The sequence below is a fragment of the Parasteatoda tepidariorum genome, chromosome 9 (genome assembly GCF_982258835.1).
Source record: "Parasteatoda tepidariorum strain Cologne lab strain chromosome 9, Ptep-v5.0, whole genome shotgun sequence".
Classification (NCBI taxonomy): Eukaryota; Metazoa; Arthropoda; class Arachnida; order Araneae; family Theridiidae; genus Parasteatoda; species Parasteatoda tepidariorum.
In genome coordinates, this window is record NC_141763.1 from 103,911,360 (window position 1) to 103,928,161 (window position 16,802).

The window sequence follows — 16,802 nt, forward strand, 5'->3', positions numbered from 1 at the left end:
TCAATTTGAAACTAAACAAAGAAATAAATTTGAATTTAGATACCTTAGTAGATTCTTTTGGTTTTGGAACTCCAAGCAACTCGTATGCATAAAGATTTTCTTCCAGTGTTCTATCATATGTGATGCTGATAGGTACAATAGTGATATCAGGTACTTTAGAGGAAAAATAAAGCTCTAAAATAGTTTGCAGCATTCCTTGGGAAAAAAAAGCAAAAATTCATTATTCAAGGATTTCAACATTCTAACACAAAATTTTAGAGCAGATTAAAAAACAACTTAGTTCTGAATTAATTGGTTCAACCAAACATAAAATACAAAATGGTTTTATTATTGCATAGCAGTTTTGGAAAAAGGCTGAATTTTGAAAGGTATCAAAACTTCGGAAACAGGTCTGCAAAATTAAGAATCAAACTATAGTAAAAATTACAATTTAAAGAAACTATTATATTAAATAAAATATTAATTGAATAGTCTTTCAGAATAGATATAGTCTTTATTAAACATTTGGAGTTAATCCACTTTAAATTGTAACATTCTTCTCTAGTTGTTTAAAAACTTATTTGGAATAATTTCTTATTAATAGCTAATCCCAAGATTTATTATTATTTTGAAAACTGGAACTTGGTTTAATATTTTAATTAAAGTATTTCACTAGTTTTGAATGAAACTAAACGTTAAAAAAAATAGTTTACAGTTTATTATTTTTAAAATTTTTATGCAATTTGAATTGTCAGCTGGATTGAAATCATTTTTAAAAAAAACTGAATAAAAAGAACAATTTAAACTTTGAGTCAACTTATTTCTATGATACCAGATTTGATTTCTTCACCTTAAAAATAGTTAATAAGCCCCCCCCCCCCAATCCCATTATAAAGTTTTATAAGAAAATTTCAGTGTTTTATTTAATACAATATTATTCGAGAGTCATAAAATTCCAAAAACATATCCAGAAGAATAGACAAGATACACTTTAGTATAATTTGTGGCTGCTTCCTCAGTTCAACATGACAAAATTTTTGCCATCTGTAGGTCACAGGAGGGCCGAGATGAACAACCCAATTATGAATATAGTGCTTTTGTTTCTGCTTCTGGCCATCTGATTAAAACAAGCATGCAATAATTATGAACTACAGATCAGGCTGGTTAAATCATTATGAATGTATACAAACCTCGCGCACCTCACCTGGCAGAGCAAAAGTGCCTATGAAAGATTTAGTACTTTGGAATGTTGACAATTATATATGACGGAAAAGATTTTTTTTATAAACTTCTGGCCAAAAATATTGTTTTGTCATTAATTTAGATGTTGATAAAACTCTTAGGTGAGAATTGTGAATATGTCAAATTTAAGATTGAAAAGAATCAGGAATTAATGATTGTGGTATGTTTGGGGATAAATCACAATATACTGTTACATATTCCAGGGAAAAATAGTGTTTTTAAATAATGCTTACTGATAGGAATTAGTTGCAATTCAGTTGAGCACAAGATATTTGTTTAAAATCTAATATAACTCTTTAGAAACGTTATCTATTTCAATTCTGGATAAGAAGTCAGCTAAATATGTTTACTTTACCATCAATGTGGTGAACATCAGTTGAAAATTGGGAAATAAAAACAAGGTGACACACTTGTTCAGAAAGTTTTTCAGGCACTAGCTTGAAAGAATAGGTAAGAGATTTTTGACGAGTTAAAAATTAAAAAAAGTCTATCTTCAAGCATTTGACATAAGTGTATTGCTAAAAGTGTGCTTCTTCAGTTTTATTTGATTTTGTTGAAAATAAAGTAATTGGTTCCCAATTATCACCAGTGAATTGCAGTAAAGAACTGTCAATTGCAACATCAAATATATCAGTTCAAAAACTAAGTTATGAAATTTTAATAGTGTTGCATCAGCAAGAGCTTGTTTTGCAACAGAAAATGATTTATCATCATCACCACTCTAATCTAAAAGTTTTTCTGGCTTTTGAGATGGCTTATTTAATTTCCCTCTAAAAATTTGCTTTATGGTGATAAATTTTGAGCTGTTTTAGGAATAAAACATCTGTAAATATTTAACATTTCTAAAAATTAGTGCAACTGAGTAATTATGTTAGGTTTAAGAAATTCTAAAATTGCATCCACGTGATCAATTAAAGGTTCGTAACCTTTTTCAGAAATTTTGAAACCTAAAAAATGTTAATGATAAATTAAATTAAAAGTAAAATATTTTTTCTCAAATATTATTTCGACAGTAATATTTGGAGTTTCTGTAATTTTACCATTATCTAATTAAAATAAGTGAAATTTAAATGCCAAAATCCGAAACCAATGTTGAAATGAACATCATCCTTACCTAATTTTGGCACTAAGGACTTGGCAGTCCTACTGCGAGTTCCTTCAATAAAGAACTCTAAAGGAAATTCGGCTCCTTCAATGTGGGTTTGAACATAGGAGGTAAAAATTTCTCGATACAGCCTGTCTCCTACAAATGAGCGACGGATGAAAAATGCACCAGCTCCTCTGAGTAAAAAACTCAGATACTTGAGACCAAGAAAATCTAGATTAAAGGGAGATAAAAGACATTAGAAATGCAATAAATGATAAAAATCTAAACCCTATGATGCTTTTGGGAATTGGCAAATACTTGAAAATGACTTTTCCTTTCTAATAACCATTTTTCTACAATAGGGTAACTCTACAGAAAAACATGCAAAATTGATTGAAAGACAATTCTTCTAAGAATAAATCAGTTTACAAGTCAATTCTAAAGACATAGAGCAGTAAATAAAATCTCATCATGTATAATTTACAACATCCATCATTCAATACTCATTAAAACGTAATCAACAGTCACTTTAGATACGTAACACCATAATATATAAGGGTCGCTTAGATGAAAAGAGTGTGTAATAGCGCCATAAATGCAGCAAAGGTTGCCATGCAGTGTTATGAAGAAAAGTAGGAAGAGTAGGAAATGCAGAAGGCGAATAACTGATTAACCAGTTTGCATGTGTTCAATTTTCAAACGATAACCAAATTACAAGTAAAATAATATAAAGTAGCCTATGTTAAGCACAAAATTATTTTTTTAATCATTAACCTTCCAAACACATTTAAAAACAAACTGTCTTCTTCCTATGATAATCATTCTAGCTATGCAGGGGTAGAAAAATAAGAAAATTTAGTCACTGGTCCAATATTTTATGACCAAATCATAAAAGTGGAAATCAAAAAGCCAAAGTACCGCAACATCCCTTAACATAGATTGCTGGTCCGGGGGACCCATGATAATTGCTTAATGGTTGTCTAAGTCAACTGTAAGTAGTCGTGGACAAACAGGTAACCTGTTCATTTTGAGATCTGTCATTAGGTTTTAGTGAGTTGCTTTTCATGTTTCTATAAACAATAGAACGACATTGGTATATCTTTTCAAATAGAAAAATAATGTAAGAAGGAGAAAATATCATCCCCAAACTCTTATAACTCAAAGGATCAATAAATCTTGAATCCCCATAAAATATTAATCACTCTGATCATCCCAGTGGCAGAATAGCAGCGACATTGTCGCAGAACGTTACAGAGTTCTTGCAGAAAATTTTTTCTTTTGAAAAGCAAAAAATTTTACTTTTCTTTTCTACGTAATATTACACGTAATATTTGAATCATGCATTTAGACAATCACTTTTTGACGTGTTCAATTTAAGCGGATAGTATTGTAAATTGATACAATGTTTCGATTGTATTTTTGGCAGTTACTGATATTGATTTTCAACTGGTTTTCTAATATACCGATTTATTTCGAACATTATGAAAAATTCGTCTCGTGCATTTGGGTATTTACTTCTTAAGGCAATATTTGGCAGTTATTGCTATCGATTTCTTCTCAGTTTTTAAATCAGATATTTTTTATACAATATTATTTATTACAGCAACCTAATCTCGAAACGAAACACGTATTTGAGGAGTGCGATTCGAGTGATTTCTTAGTCGATCCTTTTCTTGGCAATTACTACTACGGACTGCATGATTTTTAATAAATTTTTTTAGTGTGATGACTATGCAAAAAAGGAAACACTAAATGCAAAAAAGGAAACACTTTGTGCATCCCCCCCTAAACAAACTGCAAGATTATCACCCATAATATTAGAATAAAAAATTATTACATGTTCAATTTTAAAAAAATATTACAGTTTTTTTCTCCTCTTTTTAAACACAGTGCTTTTGTTATTTAAATTAGCTACATATATGTTTGTTATTATTAAAAGTATCTTAGGAAAGTGCTAGAGAGTTTTGTCGCAGATAGCTTTTAGAAAATTCTGCCGCAGAGCTGATCATGATAATTAAATCACTAAAATATTAAATATGTAATTACCTAAACCAGCAGCTATGACAGGCACAGGAAGGTTGAAGTAGAAACAGATGTAGCTGACCAATAGAAAGTCAGAATAACTTCGATGAGTGGGCAAGTAAATTACAGGATACTGAGATGACACAGAAGATAGCTAAAAAAATTCAGAATTCCAAACGTTTCAACAAAAAAAAAATTTTTTTAACTAACTATAATTTTAAACTAAAAATTTAAATCAGAGTTTCTAAAAACTCTCAATAATTCCAATCCAGAAAATACAGAAGATCTACAATTGGCATTTTAGTACAACTGTAGTGATGTTCTGTGCTCAAGACTACAGAACAGATTGTCACTATTTAATCTAATAGTTAAAACAATTTAAAAATAAATATTTACTTTGTTGATGCCTTGTTTATCTACCAATATCTTTCCGTAAACACTTTTCATAAATTTTGAGAGTACAAATCCAAAAAATCTTATGATTCGAAACTGAAAGTTATGTGACATCTCATCAAGAATTTCTTCAGCTTTTTCTTCCAATTCTTTTTCTGTATATTCTCCATCTTTACTTATCTAAAATTATTTGAAACAATTTCAGATGAAACAGTTATTTAATTTATAGTAAAACAAGCCAAGTGATAATAAAACACATTAGAGCAATAAATGAATCTCCTGAGACTTCATTATCAGAGTTATCTTCAGTGCATCTAATCACATTGAGACAGTCTTATTTTTAAATTGCTGCAATGACGAAAGATCTTTCAAACAAAAGAAAAATTAAAGTAGCTTCATAATGAGGGGGAAAAAACCCTGGTAGCAATTAATTCACAACCCACTTGTAAAATCCACACATTTATAAAACTGACTCTTTTTCAAAATTTAATCGAGGGAGGTTACATACACAAAACAATTGTCTGTTGAAGGAATAAGTCTATTAGGAGGAGTGCAAAAGAAATGGTTCTGCGTCAAAAAAGATGTAATTAACACCAAATAATTAGAATATGGATGATATTTTAAAATACTTACATGTCATTTCTATTGTCTTTAACTATACGGAAATCAATGATTAGTTACACCAGATTAAGAAAAAAATTAAATAAGGTGTGAAGAGGCCAAACGAGGAAAAAAAACTAAAATGGATCATACCTATAGTCTGGGAAAATTTAATGGCTAGTTTGAAGATTTAGAATGAAGAATAAAACCAAAAGAGAACATACACAATATAACGAAACTAGACATTTTAATTATTAAATAATTATCTAATCTATAAAATAAAAATAAAAGTTTTTTTTTAATGATCTAGTGAAGTTTCAAAATCAGATTTTAGTTTTTAAAAAGATTTAACAATAAAATTTTTAATGATCTAGTAAAATTTGCGACTAATTTTTTAAATATTTGATCATTAAAGCTAGAAAAAAAATTTTATTGATTTTAGAAAAACTTGCCCAGTTTTTCATTTTTGAAGAGTTGATAGACTAATATCAATATATGGGAAACTAGCAAGGAATATTGCCAAATATCTATAAATGCTTTTTATTCCTGAAAAAAGTTAATACATTATTGTCTCAACATTTTAAATCAAAAATTCTCAACACTCCTAAGATTTCAAAAAGTAAATCATCTATATTTTTGTAAAAATAAAAGTTATTTTCCAAAACATCCAATTTGTTATCGAGAAATTCATCTTTCCATAAGATCACTGGAACAATACTATATTACTCTAGGGACTTTATAGAATGTGCACTACAATTACATTTAGGATATCTTTTATAGTATCGCTAAAACCTTGCCAACTAATCAATGCTCCAAGTAGAAATCAACTATTACTTTCATAGCCTTTATTACATAAACTTAAGAAGAAGAAAAAACTACAAATGCTTAGAAAAAAGTAAAATATTGACAGCAATTTATTATACAAATGGGAAAAACAAATTTCCATTGGAATATTTCCATTGGAATAATTTCCAATCTTAATCCATTTCTTAAATATTTCCATTGGAAATATTTAAGAAACTACTAGGTATTAAAAAAAACTAAGTTGTTAAGTTGAGAAAAAGAAAAATTTCTTATTTCAAAAAATAAAACTTTAATACGAAAAATATTTTTAAAGAGCCAAATACCAAACAGTGGTTGAATATATAGTTACATCCCTAATATAAACTTATTTACATAAGTAATGCACTCTCCTCACAAACAATCTGTATTTAAACATTTATTGGGATGTCATTAAATAAGTTGACCTTAATTTCTTGAAATAGTTTTAAGAAAAAGATTTTATTATACAGTTCAGATAATATAATCATTAAAGCAAATTTGTAAATGTCTCGGGTCCTCTTCAAGTTACAAGAGTAACCATATTTTAAATTCCCCATTCTAAAAAGACTATTACAATTTAACAGGTTTTTCAAGTATAAATAAAAGTATTTGTTCTTCTGCATAAAAATTGCTTAATTTAAAATAAAAAGCTCATACATAAAATCAAGTCAATGAACAACACTATAATATATGTAAGGAGTAACCATGGAATTCTTCCAACAAAAATATAATAGGTATACCTACTCTAAAAACTGAACGAAATGAATACTATAGAAATTATTTTTAATTAATGACTATAATACAAATTCATTTTTAAAAAATAAAAAATCACAATACTATAATTATATTTAAAATATATCTTGGTATTTGAACACACAATTTCAAATCTAAAAATTGTCATTTTTCATAGCTTTTATGACACAAATGTAATAAGAAACAGCACAAAAAAAGTTGATCTACTACACTTCTGATGCATGAAAATTAATAAAATCACCGCTAATTTATTAAACAAACAAGGAAAAGTAAAACATTTTAAATAATTTTCAAACAAAACAATAGGTAGGGCTTGCTACATACATTATCACCTAAAAAATTGTACAAAACGAGTACACGTAGAAATTATTTTTTTAAAAAACAATGGTACATATTGATCTATAAGAAAAACATGCATAACGCAAACATCATACTTTTTTTCCTTAGGCATTTGAAAAGTCTAACTAACTGATTAATTTCATGTGTGGAAATCTGATGTCTCTCTCCATAACTTCTATTCCACAAGTAATAATAAAGAAAACAAATTTTCTTCACATAAATAAATATAAGTAATAACTGGACAGCTCGTTTAATAGACAAATGTGGAACATTTTAAAATACAAATTTTCCAAAGCTTCAGTACACCAAGTCGCTATTTTTAACACCTTTTCTGTGGATTGCTGATTTTTTTTTTAAAATTAAAAATACAGTACAAACTTACCTCAGAAATTACATTTTTTAGTCTATCACAGGAGAGAACATATTGTTTAATTTCTTGAGGAGTCCTTTTAAGGGAATACCGGCATCCCGAAACATTCCATGGTTTTAATGCCCACCCAATATCGGTCGTTTTGTGTCGTCGGTCACTTAATATGTCCACAAACGAATCGTTGTTCATTTTAGATGAATTTACGTTAAGTAAACTGAATTAAAATTCAATTAAGAGGTAACCACAGAAATATCACTGTACAAACAAAATCATCATCATCACAGAAAATGCTTCCATGCGGTATATGTTAACACATTTTATTCCATAATATAATTGATTTTAATAGCTTGAGATATAATAAATAACTAATTAACTGGTGAGTAACACACGATTGTTCACAAGAAACAGCATTTAATACACAAATTGTAAAAGAAATATTCAAAACAGCCACTCATCTCATCAGCCGGCAACTTTAAGATGTTTTTAATTCAATTTTGCTGACATTACTAGAGAAACTGGATGTCATACGAAGACGAAAAATCGCCAAATGTAATTCCGAGCTTCCTGTCACGCCACTAGAGAGAAAAAGATCCGTATCCGTAAGATAAACTAAGAAAATGTACAAAATTTTTCAAATCCGGATGAAATATCAAATGTTATTTTTTCTCGAATTATAGTTTAAAGCTTTGAGAAGAAAAAACATAACATTCATAATTTTATTTCTACTCCGAATTCATACTAATGAACATACTATCGCCAATATATGTTTTTGGCGTATTTGTAAGTAAAATTCTGATTGGCTATAAGATATCCTTTTGACAATCGATCTTTCACCTGATTCTTTCATGCATAACATTTTCTTACTTTCGTCAACCCTAAACAAAAAATTTTTAGATTGACTTTTGACTTTACATTTAAAAGTTATACTTAAGATTGTATTCCCTTTAGAAATGCGTAGGATTCTTTCATTTTAATTTTTGCAAAGTTTTCTGTTAACATTATTAGGGGTTATTTAGAAAGAAAGAAAATCAAATGCGTAGGCGCTCCTTCATTTTTTTTTTTTTTTTTTTTGGAAAATCGGTACATTAAAAACATCTTTTATAATTTGCTATAAAGTGTACGAATAATAATGATTTGAAGGGACTAAACATTAGGGGGGGAAAAAGTTTGCCTGTTGTAAAATGTATGTAATAAAGCTTAATTTTTTTATTGTTTAGCACACTGGCGTCGGAACCATAGGGGTCCGAGGGATCCGGACGCCCCCAATAATTGGGAAGCCAGGGTCCATTATTTTGAGAAAATATTTCTGTTTTGTTTCCATAACTTTAATTTTTTTTCTTCTCTTTCTTATTTTTATATAGTGCAACTTATTATATTATATAATTAAAAGAAAATTAGTAAAAAGTAAAATACACGCAAAAAAATGCACTGTATAAAAAAATAAAACAGGTGTTTAGAGAACTACAAGAAATGTCACTGCCACCCTTTCCTTCAATAAGCAATAAAACACTCTTCCCACCATTCCTTTTCTTCTCACTGATAAAGATAATTCTCCATCAACATCACACACGTAGTCATTTGATACCCCAAAAATAGCCGCCTTATGGGAAAGGATATGGGAAAATGGTCTTAGCATTTTAAAATTATCTTAATCGTATTTATGGCCCTTGGCTCTTTTGTCCTCTGTTTTTAAAATGTCAAATATCAACAGACCCTTACCTATTCATAAATTGTCTCAAACAGGCAATTATCTGGAATTTCTAGGGGGGATTTCTTTTAGGTATGGGGAGATTCTTGTAGACATTCTCTATTTTTTTCTTTTTTCTTTTTTGGTAGTTTTGTCAGGAAAATTTCTCTGACATACAATTATTCTAAATCTTCTCTTACGTATAAGCGCTCACAGTGTTATTCCCTCATTATTTAAATTAACTGGAAATTTTATTAAATATAAATAATTCTGTTTACTTTTATTTTTTGTTTCATTAATTGTTTTAACTTAAATTATTAGTTGTTATTTTTTTTAAATAAAGTTTTTATGAAGTTTTTGTAATTAAGTTCATCGTTGGATAGCAAGAAGTCATTAAATATATTCTGGGGAGGTAAGCAAATGTTTGTATTAAATCACTTTAGTTTATATACTTCAAGAATTGTTTTATAGTTTGTATATTAAATTTATTTATATGGTACATTCGTTCATAGATTTACTGTTCATTGTGCATGAAGTTATTTTGAACGCTCAGAGTTACATCTTATTTTATATTTATAAAATCAATGTAATTTTTAAAATTATAAATCAAAACTTGGAATTTCCATGACCTTCCTATAACTTTGTTTTCATTCAGAAATTTAATGTCACATTAATGTTTATAAGGAAATTTACATATAATTTAATAAAAAAAAAAATTTAATGTAATTTTTGATTATTTATGCCCTAATATAAATAATTAACATTAACTTGCATTTTAATTAATTAAAATAATGAAGAATTTACCTTAAATGCAAAAGTTTCATAAAAAAATTCATATGATTTTATTACAGTCAGTAATTAAAACTAATAAAAATATTTTTTTTACGAATGGGATAAGTTGTTAAACTTAATTTATTGTATGAGTGTTTAATGCTTACTTCATGTAATTTTATTTATTTTGTTTTTATCAAAATAATATGGGATTTTTAAAGTAATTATTTTGTGCTAATTAACCTTTTCATAATTCAGTATTTTGAACACATATTTTTTCTGGATTAAAAGTATTAATTTTTAAATTTTAATGCTGAAACTAAAAGTATACTGCCGATAGAGGAAGGAAAATAAGAGTTCTATGTGTTGTCTTTTTTATTTCTTCGTGTACATTTATATGAAGTTTTTATGGTTACCAAAATGGATCATGCTATCCAAGAAAACCAAAATATCTCATATTGTCTGTTTCTTTGCTTGAAAATAATAAAAATGTAAATACATTAAATAAAATTTGCATAAAAATTATTCCCATCACAATTATTATAATTTATCATTTCTTCAAAATATGAATACTAGTTCTGTCAATCAACTGAATATTTTTATTTTCCTTTTTAAACACAACAATTTCGATTTTTAAAACTATATAAGTTGAACCAGAACAAGATGAGAAAAATAGCTAAACTTAAAACTGCTTTAATATTCTTGAATTTCTCACTTTTTTTTCTTCTTTTTTTCTTTGCAATTTAAGGTTTTATAAATATATTTATTTTGACCACGATAATCTCTACTGTAACCAATATTAAAGACAGTTTCTTCAGTATTATTTTTAATGTTGCATCTTTCATCTCAGAAATCCAGATCAATTCAAATTCATAGTAAAAAAAAAAAAAAAATTTTTTTTGTTAAGCAAAACGTTTTATGACATTTTTCTTATACTTCTTTAAAAATTCGACTACAATTTAAAATGTTAAAATATGGCCCAAAAAATATATCTCATTCGTGATTGTTTTATCACGTAGGATTACATGACATAATATTATGCATTTATAAATTTCATGTCATTCTCATCAAAAAATTTAACAGACAAAATGTTCTCTTCAAAATAAAACTATATTTTTAAGACACTGTACGTATTGGATTTAGTAACTTTACTTTTACTTCCATGTATTACTTAAAGAAATTATGCTTATTTTTCAATTGCGACTTTTGAAAAAGGGGACATACGTGATACTTAAAAATGATATGTGATACATGATTACTTCATATATTTTTAATACTTTATATGTTTTAATTTTTACATATTTTTAATTATTTAATATATAGTATTGTTATAAATAATGTAATAATCAGCAGTCTCTCAGGGGCTAAATCTTTTAATGAGTTTAAAATATAAACAAAGTTTTAATTTAACAGTATCTTTAAAACAATACATAGTCGAGAAAGCATTGTTTGATATTATTACATCGCCATACTATAAGTGTGTTTTAGAGAACTTAAGAACAAATTTGAAACTATTTAATCCTTTACTGCACATTTTCCATATCTACAAACCTACAATTTGAATTGGATTTTTTCATAAATTATGTATATATAAACCTCTATTCGTTCTTCACAAACTTGTACATCCCGACAAAAAAAGAAAAAAAAAATTAAGTAAATAAACTATACCGAAAATATCGGTTCGGGAAAAAAAATCTGTAACTTTTCTAACATTACTAATTTTAGATTTGAAATCCCCTTATCCGAATTCGGTAAGACCAAGCACTCGTATAAATGCAGCAAAAATTTGGTCCCCAGTGTTATTCTTCCATTTTAAAAAAATGCGTAGTGGAGATGTTAAGAACCGTAATCACTTTCCTAAATACTATGACGTGTTTAAATGAATCCTTAAGTATTAAAATTTTAAAAAAAATATTTGTAATTTCATTACTTTTATATTTCATTACTTTAAATTGTGGTTTAACGGGCCCATTGAGTAGGCTGTTAAATTCATATAGTTACTTATGAGGTGTCTTTTTCTGTACCTTTTCTTCAAGTGTTTATTTTTCATCCACTGTCAAAACAACGGGGAGGGTTTACCTAATTATTAATTAATATCAATTTTAATAGTTTCAGTCGTTTCTATGATATAATTCAATTTATAATCATAGAATAAATTTGCAGTATTTCATACATTATATAGTAATCAAACATGGAATACAAAAACATGTAAGGTTCAAAAGTTAAAAAATAAAATTGATGAAATTTTTACTTTTAAATAATGCTATTTTATAAAAAATGTATTAGAAAAAAAGAAATAATCATTTAATCAAAAAATGGAAAGTGAAAATAGAAATTATCAATAAATAAAATATTCATTTGTGAAAATGCTGTTATTATGCACTATTCTGCCCATATAGTAAAAATTTGACTAACGGAACTCTTTTTTTTTTTTTTTTTTTTTAGTATGCTACTATAATTGAAGTAAATAGTATTTTTATTTTTAAAAAAATTAGCTATTTTAGACTGACAAGCCTAGCTCTCAAGGCAGTTTTTAGGGACAAATATATTTCGTCACCTGAAGTAAATTACAAACTTACGACTCACCACAACTCAATTTTTATTGATATTAATGTAATAATTGTATTTATTGCTTATTCTATTGATTCAATCCCATTTTGAATCACACCTTAACATTGCACAGTTACATCAGTATTATCCGGAAAAACACTCTAGTTTAAAAGTTCTTATTTATTTACAATCTGAATACCAGTTCAGCGCACGGGGTAGAAAATAGAAAAGTAAATAATCGATAAATCGATATTAATCAGCATGTACAAGCCTGTACCAAAGCAATTAATAAAGTTAAAATAATTAAATTTTGTTATTTATTGTTATTTGTTGGGCTTTTTAATGACTTTACGTTAGATTAGGAGAAACACATTTTTTAAGAAGTTCAATTAGGGGCCGTTCAAAAAGTACGTACACAAAAATGGAGAAATTTTAAACCCCTCCCCCCCCTCCGTACATTACCGTACATAAGGTCTTACTCCCCCCCTTAGAGTACGTACATTTTATTAGTCTACCCCCCTTTTTCATAGAAATTAAAATAATTATGTTTTAAATAAAATTAAATATTCACTTAAGGAGTGTGTAGGATAAAGTCAAATTTAAATTTGGTGTATGTTTATAAAGTACGTACTTTGTATAATACCTCCCCCCCTCCCCATCGTACAAAACCGTACATAATAGCAAACCCCCTCCCCCCCCTTCGGGATGTACGTACTTTTTGAACGGCCCCTTAAACAAAATAAAGATTAACAAAACATAGCTGCCACTGATCAAGCATGCCAACTCATTATAGTCAAAATTTACCTCAGACATATTTCTCCATTAATTTTACTCTAAAAAAATAAAAAAAACTTTTGCTATTTATTTCAATTACCGTTGATTTTAGCATATTTAGTTTCATAAAAATGTTACAAAAGCGTAACTATAAACAAAATAAACACGACTCATAGACGTGGACCTTGCACCTAAATATCGTTTATGTTGTTCCTTGAGTTTACCTGGTGAAACAAATCAAAAAAAAATTTTATTATTAAAGAATCTGCAATAAATGACGTTTTTTAATTAAATATAAAACTATATTTTTCAATTTTCGAAAGAAAATTTTTGGAATTTCGGTCTTGAAGTCATGTTTTAACAAGCATATTTGAAAAAAAAAGCATCTTGAAACAAAATGTATTTTTTTAATCTCTCGATATTAGATAACTCGTTTAACTACTATGAGAAACTTCATAAATGAAAAATACTTCCGTGATGCTGTCAAAAATGTAATTATTTCAAATAATGCGTAACAAATAACTTTGAGAATATTTTTCTATGAATACGACGTAATGGCTGGACATAGCATACTTCAGGTAGACGCGTAGATAATGGAAAAATCTGTATTCCTGAAACAACTGATTAAAAAAAAAAAAAAAAAAAAAGATTAAATTTTTTAAAAAACCGGAAAATAAAAGATATAATCTTTTCATCAGCCCACATGATTTTTTCCGCAAAAAAGAGTGCTTTCTGATATTGTATCAATATAGCCAAAGCAAAATATACTAATACAATAGTGTGAGGAGCACTCAAAACAATTTTTTTACAAAAATTACAGCAAATAAAATCGAACACAATAAGTAAAAATAACACGTAAAAACAGAAAATAAAATAAAATAAAAAGAAAAAACAGTATAAAACAAAATCTATAAAGCGAGCAGCGAAATCAGATGTACTTACATGAACGGGAAATTTTGATTATTGGGAAATTCTGATTAAATTTTGTCCTTTTAATAATTATCTTTACAATGGAAAGTGTATTTTTCTTCAAATTGATGGAATACCACAAGGATCTAATTATTCATCCCTCTCAGCTAACTTATTTTCGCATTATTATGAAAAAAATTATACTCTTAGTATTAAATTTGTTTTTAGATATATTGATGACTTAATTAGCTTTAATTTTCAAGATTAAACTATTTTATTAAATGATATTTACCCTGAGGAATTAATCTTGCTTTGTAATCATGATGATAATATTAATTTCAATTTTTTGGATTTGGGTATTATAAAAGTTGAAAATATCTGCTTTGTTGATTTATACGATAAAAGAAATGATTTTAATTTTAATATTAATAAACTAACTAAGGAATTCTAATGTTTCTAGGAGCATCTATTTAAATACCACTTTTAATGAAATGAACAGAATTAAAAGAATATGTAGTAATATTTATTTATCCAAAAAACAAATCGATAAACTCTTTCAAAATTTGATAAAAAACAATGGATACCCAACTGAAGTAATAAAATTTTATATAAAATCATTGAATTAATCGTATAATTTTGTGGACATATTTACTAAACATTTTCTTTGTTAATTTATATAATTTTCCCACGTGCAAATCCATTTCGGGTAAATCCGTTGCCAAAATTATTTACTAAATAATTTCTTTGTTAATATGCATAATTTTTCCATGTGCAAATCCATTTCAGGCAAATCCGTGGTCAAACTTATTTACTTAGAAATTCCTTTGCTAAAAATTTCCTTTGTTAATTTATATAATATTTCCATGTGCAAATCCATTTCGGGCCAATCCGTGGCTATAATTATCTACTAAAAATGTTTTCTTTGTTAATTTTTATAATTTTTCCATGCGCAAATCCATTTTGGGCAAATCCGTGATTAAAATTATTTATTAAAAATTTCTTTATTAATTTATAAAATTTTTCCATGTGCAAATCCATTTCGGGCAAATCCGTGGCTAAAATTATCTACTAAAATTATCTACTAAAATAATTTTTCTTTGTTAATTTTATTAATTTTTCCATGTGCAAATCCAATTCGGGCAAATCCGTGCGTAAAATTATTTACTAAAAATTTCTTTATTAATTTTTCCATGTGCAAATCCATTTCGGGCAAATCCGTGTTAAAATTATCTACTAAAATTTCTTTTCTTTGATAATTTATATAATTTTTCCATGTGCAAATCCATTTCGGGCATATCCGTGGCTAAAATTAATTACAAAACAGGCAATTTATGTTTCTCTTTTCTATTTTATATTTTTTCTTAAATAAATATTTATTTTCTAAAATTACTTATGGTCAATTTTTTAAATTATCCAGTATAATATTACCTTGCGCACATCCACTTCGGGCCCATCCTTGGTAACTAACAAATCAATGCACTGCATAACAAATCACTTCAGCAATGCAGTAAGAACGGCACTATAAATTTCTCTAGTTACACTCAATTTGCGCTTTTGTTTTCATATTTTGTAATCTGGCAATCTTGTTGCGAAAATATTTTTAAATCATTCTTGAAAAATTTCCCGTTCATGTAAGTACATCTTATTTCGCTACTCGCTTTATAAATTTTGTTTTATACTGTTTTTTCTTTTTATTTCATTTTATTTTCTGTTTTTACGTGTTATTTTTACTGTCTTCTATTTTACTTATTGTAATTTTTGCAAAAAAATTTTTTTGAGTGCTCCTCACATTATTGTATTAATATATTTTGCTTTGGCTATATTGATACAATATTAGAAAGCACTCTTTTTTGCGGATATAATCGTGTGGGCTGATGAAAAGATTATATCTTTTATTTTCCGGTTTTTTAAAAAATTTCATCCTTTTTTTTTTCTTCTTTTTTTTATCAGTTTGTTATTTTTTTTTTCATTTTTACTCCCCCCCCCCCCTTTTTTTCTTCTTCTCTTTCATATGTCTATAATTTTCCTTTGTTTTATCTTCATTTTGAACTTATCTAATGAGTTCTGTTTACTTGCAGCTTATGCGCAATTAATGAATATTGTGAACTTGCAACTTATGCGCAATAATGAGAATTGTTGTATATATATATATATATATATATATATATATATATATATATATATATATATATATATATATATATATATATATATATATATATATATATATATATATATATATATATATATATATAGGCCGGGAAGGAGGGTACAAAATTTATTTATTAATTATTAGACAGAGCAGTCATGAGAGTGTGTACAAGAAAAGTTGCGCTCCTCGGTTATATGTTAGGAAAAATCATGCAAAGTAAATCCGAAAGTGTCTCCATTTAGGGAAAAGATGGAAATCTTGATAATTACTATTGGTTTATGAAATAGGTCGAGTGATTCCCACGAAGATTAACGGGAAAAATGTCCTGCTTTCAATTAATGCTTAGTTGAGT

The 16,802-nt window shown here is 27.2% G+C and overlaps 1 protein-coding gene across 1 annotated transcript in view; it reads right to left on the reverse strand.

Moving 5' to 3' along the window:
• The window catches only part of Gnpat (dihydroxyacetone phosphate acyltransferase), a 39,704-nt gene extending 31,336 nt beyond the window's left edge, over positions 1 to 8,368 (reverse strand). The window contains exons 1-5 of the mRNA XM_016051544.4: positions 7,620 to 8,368; positions 4,727 to 4,903; positions 4,355 to 4,484; positions 2,336 to 2,539; positions 44 to 195 (exon numbers count right to left, since the gene is read on the reverse strand). Coding sequence (XP_015907030.1) covers positions 44 to 195; positions 2,336 to 2,539; positions 4,355 to 4,484; positions 4,727 to 4,903; positions 7,620 to 7,796 — 840 coding nt within the window. The 5' untranslated portion in view covers positions 7,797 to 8,368. The remainder of the gene's footprint in view (positions 1 to 43; positions 196 to 2,335; positions 2,540 to 4,354; positions 4,485 to 4,726; positions 4,904 to 7,619) is intronic.
• Positions 8,369 to 16,802: the final 8,434 nt, after the last annotated feature.